The sequence below is a fragment of the Juglans regia genome, chromosome 5 (assembly GCF_001411555.2).
Source record: "Juglans regia cultivar Chandler chromosome 5, Walnut 2.0, whole genome shotgun sequence".
NCBI classification, from domain to species: domain Eukaryota; kingdom Viridiplantae; phylum Streptophyta; class Magnoliopsida; order Fagales; family Juglandaceae; genus Juglans; species Juglans regia.
In genome coordinates this window covers 22,010,471-22,019,440 of record NC_049905.1, presented here as the reverse complement: position 1 = coordinate 22,019,440, position 8,970 = coordinate 22,010,471, and the positions used below count along the sequence as shown (strand labels likewise).

Genomic DNA, 8,970 nt, shown 5'->3' with positions numbered 1-8,970 from the left:
CTTTCTGTTTTATGCGCGAAGGAACATGCATGATGGCTTCCTTACTTTGAACGCGACTCACCAACAAAGATTTTGTTTAGATTAAAAACAAGAAAAAGTAAGAGATTTGGAATTGTCAAGCAGCAGTTGGATGACATGATCAAGCTTCCAGAAGATGAGAACAGGGTTGCCCAAATTGACCGACTAACCTGGCTCCCTTTTTCAACATATGACCATCATGAGGCGGCTGCATGCTTGTGTCGGGTGAAGTACACCACAATAATTCACTTAATTTATAAATATACACTTGATCCTAGTACCATTTGCTAGCTACCATTAACAATTAGTAATTACATATAAAAGTTCCCATTGCTAGCAAGTGTTCTTCCAGCAGCCATGGCTTCCAAATTGATCATTTTCTTCCTTACAGTGGCTTCCTTCACCACAATCTCGGTTTTAGGAGAAGAACAAGGCTTTGGAAGTCCCCTAGACAGGAAACTAGTCGGGCTGAAGAAAGAAAAGCTCAGCCACTTCCGGTTCTATTTCCATGACATCGTTGGTGGCCAAAATCCTACTGCTGTCCAAGTAGTGCCACCCTCCAATAAATCAGCAACGCTATTTGGTCAAATAACGATGATCGATAATCCATTAACCTTAGGGCCCAAATCAAGCTCCAAAACAGTGGGAAAGGCACAAGGATTTTATGCGTCTGCTGCACAACAAGAGATTGCTTTCTTAATGGTTATGAACTTTGCATTCATTGAAGGAAAATATAATGGCAGCACACTCAGCATACTAGGGAGGAACAACGGTGGCAGCAGCAGGGTGAGGGAGATGCCGGTGATCGGAGGCACCAGGCTGTTCAGGTTCGCTAGGGGGTATGCTGAGGTCACCACGCATTCGTACGATCCCAAGACCAATGACGCTGTACTTGAGTACAATGTCTACGTCTTCCATTATTGATGTTCTTGCCCCTTGTTTTTTTTTTTACCATTTTGCTATCGTTTGATGATTGTGTTCCCACTTTTGATAGCCTTTAAGATAAGTGGGGCTGGTTTTGTGGTATTTTGTATTACTAGAAATTTAAACGTGGACCATATAATATACGTTCATAAATATTATATATGCAAGTAGACATTGCGGAATTTCAGTCTAAAAATCTCAAGTCTCTGCGCAATTATTCTGTGAAACGCGACATGATTAATATTCGAAGGTGTGGTTGTTTTGAAATGCATATGCTGACTGCCTTTCTGCCCCTGCTTTCGACCATGGTTAGCTTTGCTGTCGAAGGTCGTTGGATATATATATATATATAAATGATGTTTATAGTCATAGATCAGTACGCAAGCGCCGTATACTATTTTTGAAAAGGAAAATGATTTACATATAATATTTTTTACAATACTTTACACAATTATATTTTAAATGAGAGGTATTTTTATAAAACATATTATAAAAGCAACATAATTTTACAAAACTATCCAATTTTATAATATTGTTGTGCAACGTGTTGTGTATATTATTATTATTTTAAAAAAATGAATAAATATAAGTCCTACATAAAAAGAAGACCCCACTCATTTTTAAAAAGAGTATACGATGCTTGCACAACACATAACTGTATCTAATATTATCATTTTTTCAACATTTGTGTTTGCTTATTTTTTAGTATTGTAATTTGTGTTTTTTATTTTCTTGTATTTTTTTAAAATACATAAAAATTCTTTAAAAAAAGAAACAAAAAAAATTTTACATGGTAAAACGTATTCGGTCACCCTGTCATTTTCCTTGGTGTTATGGTAAAACGTATGGATTCTACATGGATTCGGGCTTTATGGAATTTTATTTTATATCCTATGGAGGAATTGGTGAAGGTTAAGCCGATCCCTTCTTTTGGGCTCGGGCTTTCCTGGTCGGGCCTAATGTGTGAAAAACCAATCGGTCGGTCGATGATCAACTCATCTTGTGTATGGTGTCCTTGTGAAAAATAAGGTCATCATGTTCTGAAGCCAAGAGTTTCTTAAAAGTTTGCATACTCTCAATTCAAATTTCAAACGTCTTTCATATAAACAGAATTTCAATTATCAAGGTATAAGTAGATATTTGTCCCACAAAAATATTCTTCCTAAAAATAATTTCTAATAAGTCCCCTAACTTTTTCAAATTTTTATAAAAACAAGTCTGAAAAGCTTTCTCAATCTAAACAACATTTTTAATAAATAAATTGTTCAAAGGACGGAATTTTCAAAATTGCAAGTAGAACATGTGATAAGTGCACAACCTAATTTGGATGATTCCATGGTACCCACGATTGATACTCCAATATATAATATGAGTCATGATGCATAGAGCATACACCAATGTCATAATCGTGTGCTGTATAAGATGATTTTATTATAAGTAATACTACATACAGTCATGGAGTGTGCAAGCGTCATGCAGTACTCACTTTGAAAAAAAGTGAGATTTATTATTAAATTATTATTATTATTATTATTATTTTTATATAAGTCTCGTATTTATTCATTTTTTCGAAATAATTGTGCGGCACTAGCATACTCACGATTGTAATTATCATTTCTCTTATTGCAAACTTCTCAAAGAGCTTTTAGAAAGACAGAACTCGTTAAGTAAAAAATTTCTCTCTATGTAAACATGACAAGTCCCTATATATACTTTTATGTTTTTTTTTTTTTTTTTTTTTTTAAATTTCTAACCATCCAATGATCAATATATATTAAAACTGGTGAACTTATTGGTAGTACGTAAGCAGATTTAAGAGAAGTGGAGAAGTATGATGTGAGTAGGTGAAACTAGAATGCTTAAAATGTACTTTGTGCTGTAGAGATGGACTTGCACATTAAAAAAAGGTCATGTTTAGTTCTGAATTCTGATGGAAACGGATAACTGCATGTTAAAGCTCTTTATAATAGTCCATTGCTTTCGGAGTGATACAATATATGTACGTAGTAGAGTATAGTAGAGTAGGGTACCCTTCCCCCCAAAAATGTTATCACAACTCATCTCATCTCATCTCATCTCATCTCATTGTATTATTATAAATTTTACAAAATTTTTACATAACACAATAAACAATTCAATTTTTTCAAATTCAAAAATAATAATAATATTAAAAAATAATATTTTAATAATATTTTATTATATTTTTATATTAACTAATCTCATCTCCACTCAATATACAAACCTAACCATAATTAATAAATCCCTTTTTCTAAGTTGAAAGCCAAGTTTGGCCAAGCTAGCTAGGTGAGCAAGCTGGAGCGTAGGGATCGAGTGGACAGGGTAGGTATCCTTCTTTTTCGTTGCAAATCATTTTTAGCTCTATGGCAAAGCTAAGCCTATGTTTTTATAAAGTGGAGAAGTGAGAAGTGAGAAGTGAGAAGTGAGTACTTTCACGAGATGACAATGTTTAGAGAGCCCAAATTTCTCGGCTCATCTGGATAGTAGTGAGATCTCTAAGGAGTGGTCAGGGCAGATGAAGGTTCCTCATCTATTATGAGGGATTCTTAGGACAGATTCATATGGGCTGGCATACCTCAGGATCAAGTGTTGAAGGTTTGGAGCGGATGGAGTGAGCATGCGGCTCTGGTTATGTCTTTTTGTTGTTTTGAATACGTATTTTTTTTTCTGGTTAAATACTTTATAGGCTTGTTTATGTTCAGTTATAGGTCTGGTAATAGGTTTGAATTATTTAAATTGGTGCTCGGGATCTTAGGGTTACGAGTCTTCCATATTATTGTAAATCTCAATTCCTTGTTTTTTATTAAGGTATTCTCCACCACAAACGAGGGTCTATTAATAAATTTAGGTGGGGATCATTATTAGACAGGTGACTACTCACTCTTTGATTAATATATATATATATATATATATAATGAGATTTATTCTTTCTAAGAAATAAGTTGGACGTACACAAGATTACAGTTTACTTTCATATAGCAGCAGCCAATGATCCTTCTCCTCACTCCTGTTCCATGGACATGAAATGAAAGTTGGAGAAGCCTACATTATACAAGCTAAGCGTACACATTCTGCATGGACATACATACATACATATATATATATATATAAGAAGATCAGACCATGCATGGAAAAAAATAAAAGAGAAAAATAAAAATATAACAAAGACCATGCAAGGAAGTTTGGTGGGATATGAGAAAGAAAATCAGTACAAGTACAAAGGTGACACCCCAAGGAGAGGCCCCGGCTCGGTGGATAGCACCTGGATCCGACCCTGGAATGGGGAGGCTTATAAGATCACTGCCTGTGGAAAGCCGATGAATAGTAATGACAAGTAACAGAGGAGAAATAACCAGCAAACGTTGCAAGAGATCGGACACTGTAGTCATTATTGCATCATAAATTACAGAAACCAGAAATGCACAAATGCATATTGTAGCTGTCATTAGGAGCCATTGCTCTGAGGGGCTGAAACTGGACGTTCTTGATCTCGGGAATGAAGCCATTGGGACAAGTGTTTAGTGAGTGAATAGTAAGCGAAAGGGTCAAGAACAATCCGAATATATATACAACGTATATAATAGATATATATGGTCAAAAGATAAAAAGTACGAATAATAATACAGGGGTAGGTGTGCTTTTGTGTGTATATATATTCTGTGGACTTTTGCACGCTAAGTTCAGTAGGATATATGAATTATTGAAACTATAGTTTGAAACTTTCGCACTCTAATTTAACGAGCAGCCTAGCTAGCTAGCTTAGATTTAACACATTCATTTGGAATCATGTGATCGTACTGGAATTTAGTACTCTTACAGTGCAATTATATTCACAGTTCATTCAATTACCGTTCAGATAATTTATTGACATATATGCAAATTAGGACAATGCTGTTTATCTCTAATCTAAGCAAGAGTTTCCTCAAGTTATATCAAAACAAAAGCATCAGCCATGGGTTCTACATGGGCTGATGCAATCAAGAAGCTCCTATTATTGTTAAGTTAGGCTCTGGAAGGGCTTTAATAACCAAGAACAAAGAAACTTTGATTTAAGGAGATAAGTTTGGGCAGGATGACTTTCAGCCTGTTGGCAATGGTTTTTGAAACAACTTTGTACATTACATTGCATAAACTAATAAGCCTGTATTCAGCTACTCTCTTTGGATTTTTTACTTTGGGGATAAGGGATCGGAGATGTAATTTACCTCAATTAAGAAGCCACCTTGGTTAAGGACTTGTTAATTGGCTTATGTTTAGATTCTCATTTAAGCTCCTTACCTCAGTTAAGGAGCCACCTAGAGGATAAAACCTCTCAATTATTTTTTATATAAATCACCAACCTTAAATGATATTTTTTATATTTTTACTTTTGACTTTATATTAAGAAGTCTAATATTATATAACAAAAAACTTTGAAATTCATATTAATGAGTTTAGAATTTTATAAATATTACAGAGCATATAGAGATTATAAATTTTTTTGGAGGGACTATTAATGTCTCATAAATTTATTTTTTTATTTTTTATTTTTTTTATAACATCTCGTAAATAATATTACTTGCCTGCACAATTCTGTGAAACGCGACATGATTAAGATTTGAAGGTGCGGTCGTTTTGAAATGCATATGCTGACTGCCCTTCTGCCCCTGCTTTCGGCCATGGTCAACTTTATTGTCAATGGTCGTCGGGTATATATATATATTTTTGGCATAGAAGATAGTAATTTGTGTTTTTTATTTTTTATATGTTTTTTAAAATACATAAAAATCCTTTAAAAAAAAGAAACAAAAAAAATTTACGTTGTCGATATCAAATTCAGTACCTTTTATCGGTTGGTCAGCACCATCCATTAGAAAAAAGCTAGGGATTCCATTGGGAGATCCCGCTGTAACCTACCGCTGCCTTTTTTTATTTTTTATTTTTTTTTGGCTTTGTTATTAAGAAAGAGTTTTTTAATAATATTATTAATTTTTTTTAAATATTTTAAATATTAAGAAATGATATGAAAACAAAAAATAAAAAATTAAAATGACCTAGCAGGAGCTCCCAGCGGTGGGTGTAGACCCGCCCCCATATTGATATTTCAATTGATATGTTGTTTTTCCACAAAATAATAACTCTTATAATATATTGGTGTTAGGACGCTGCTAGGGGACCAAAGATGGTGTCCCGACGGAATTTTCAAAATTGCAAGTAGAACATGTGATAAGTGCACAACCTAATTTGGATGATTCCATGGTACCCACGATGGATACTCCAATATACAACATAAGATGCATGATGCATAGAGCATACATCATATATAGTCATGTGCTGTATAAGATGATTTTATTATATAGTGTAACAAATATAACGTTAAGTTGGTACTACAATTCACTCGCAGATATTATAATTTAAATAATTAAATTGACATATTTTTATGATTTGAACCTTTCTAGATAAACGACAATTCAATGTTATATGTAAAAGCTTGGATATAAACAATTTTTCATTAATCCCACTAGAAATATTTCTATGCGGATTATTTCAGAACTCTCGTTAAGTAAAAACTTTATGTCTATGTAAACATATTGATCACAAGTCCCTACTTTTATCTTCTTTTTTTGTAATTCTTTAATTACTAAGCATCCAATGATCAATAGATATTAATAGTGGTGAGCTTATCGGTAGTAGTACGTAGGGCAGATTTAAGGGAAGTGGAGAAGTACGTGAGTAGGTGAAACTAAAAGTCATGTTAGTTCTGGCGGAAACGGATGGTGCATGTTAAAGCTCTTTATAATAGTCCATTGCTTTCCGAGTGATACAATATATGTAGTAGAGTAGAGTAGGCTTAATTAATTAGTTATAATTTGAGAGGATGGTCCTATATTAATATAGGTAATTGCGCCTCAACTTTTGACTGCTCCTAAGGTTAGCCCCCGGCTCGGTGGATAGCACCTGGCTCCGACCCTGGATTAATAGGGAGGCTTATAAGATGCACGCCTGCATGTGGAAAGCCGATGAATAGCAATGACAAGTAACAGAGGAGAAATAACCAACAAACGTTGCAAGAGATCGGACCACTGTAGCCATTATTGCATCATAAATTACATAAACCAGAAATGCACAAATGCATATTGTCGCTGTCATTAGGAGCCATTGCTCTGAGGGCCTGAAACTGGACGTTCTTGATCTCGGGAATGAAGCCATTAGGACAAGTGTTTAGTGAGTGAATAGTGCGCGAAAGGGTCAAGCTAGAATAATCCGAATACATATAGTCGTATACAATGTATATAAGATATATGGTCAAAAGATAGAAAGTATGAATAATAATACAGGGGTAGATGTGCTTTTGTATATATTCTGTGGACTTCTGCACTCTACATTCAGTGGGATATATGAATTATTGAATCTATAGTTTGAAACTTTTGCACTCTAATTTAACGAGCAGCCTAGCTAGCTTTCAGAGCAAGTTTATTCATAGTCATTCGACTACCGATCAGGTAATTTATTGATTGTTTATGTCTAATCTAAGCAAGGGTTTCCTAGTTATATCCAAACAAATGCTTCAGCCATGGGTTCTACATGGGCTGATGCACCCAAGAAGCTCCTATTATTGTTAAGTTAGGCTAGCTCCATTGGCATGTTTATTCTACATGGGCCAGCCATCAAGACTCATGAAATGGCTATTAAGCCACTTCATAACCCTTAGCCAAGGGAAGAGGAATGGGTACCTATTATGGATGTCCATTTATTACATCTCTGAGTCATACATAATGAGTAAGATGACTAGATCTGTATCTCTTAATATGTTTTCAATCTTGTTCAAGTAAATAGATAAAGTGAATTTCGAATAAACTCTCTATTTGATATTCACTCGAACGTCTGTCGAATAAGTGTCGAGCGAACTCTCTCTCATTCTCGAGTCATCAATAAATGATACTCATTTTCATGGTTGTATAGGATCAGAACGGATAAAAATAAAATATTTCCACACGCATAGCAAATAGAGAAGAGGGCATATTTTACCACCATACAAGAACTTATTTTCCACTAGTCTAGGCAACATGCTTGACATTGTCTTTCGGCTGAAAGCTAAGGGATTCTTTAAATGCCTCGAATGAATTTCTTCTTCTCGTAGAAAATGTAACGAATCAAGTCGACAAGCATCAAATTTCAAACTTGTGATGGGGGAGCTTGAATTTTTATATTGATTCGTAAACAGCTTTACCTAATTAATTTACATTTTTGGCATAGAAGATAGTGATATTGTATAACACTCTGTATTCCAACCAATCAGCGAATCCATTCCACAACCAATATTCTTGGGGATATATAGAAGATGGGACTTTGGAGATATGTGCCCTCACTTTTTTCTCACGACTCTGCTACAGCCACAAGACTGAACTCCACCGAAACGACAACTTTAAAAAAGATTTCTTTAAGTAAAAATAAAATAAAAATCAATCAGTAGCCACCATGGGTACTGGCTTTTCTTTGTGGGATAAGTATATTATCCTTTCTCACAAAGTGTCCGACTTTTTCTCACAAAATGAAAGGGCAAGACCATCTTCAAGCATCTAACCCCAAATTAATATAATTAAGGGCCTGCAAATGATAAACTATTATAATGATAATTTGTGTACGTTTTAGTCAAAAAGTTAGTAAAGTGGGAGGAAGAAGCTAGCGGAGCTACGTACGCAGAAACACCTTCTTAATAAAATATGTAATCATTCTTAACTACTATTTTTTATTTTTTAATCTGACGTGATTAGCTGTTGGAAGCCACCTGGAAATTACCTGCAGGCTGCAACAAACAAAGACTTCCAAACATATACATGATAAAGCATATATGATAGATATTAGTTTATTTCTTTATGCCTAGCTAGCTAGCTGCCACTCTCTTGTAGGACTAAGGCCTTGTTTGATAGGATTATTAATTTCATCTCATTTCATTCTAACTATTTCATTCTATCTCATTTTTTTTTTTTCTAAACATTGTTCAAATACAAATACAATTTAATTTTCAAT

At 34.3% G+C, this 8,970-nt stretch overlaps 1 protein-coding gene across 1 annotated transcript; it reads left to right on the top strand.

Annotated features, from left to right (window-relative positions):
* The first annotated feature begins 307 nt into the window (after positions 1 to 307).
* LOC109021133 (dirigent protein 22-like) lies at positions 308 to 1,116 on the top strand. Its single transcript, XM_019003690.2, has one exon. The coding sequence runs from the start codon at positions 376 to 378 to the stop codon at positions 940 to 942; it is 567 nt and encodes a 188-aa protein (XP_018859235.1). The 5' UTR covers positions 308 to 375; the 3' UTR covers positions 943 to 1,116.
* Positions 1,117 to 8,970: the final 7,854 nt, after the last annotated feature.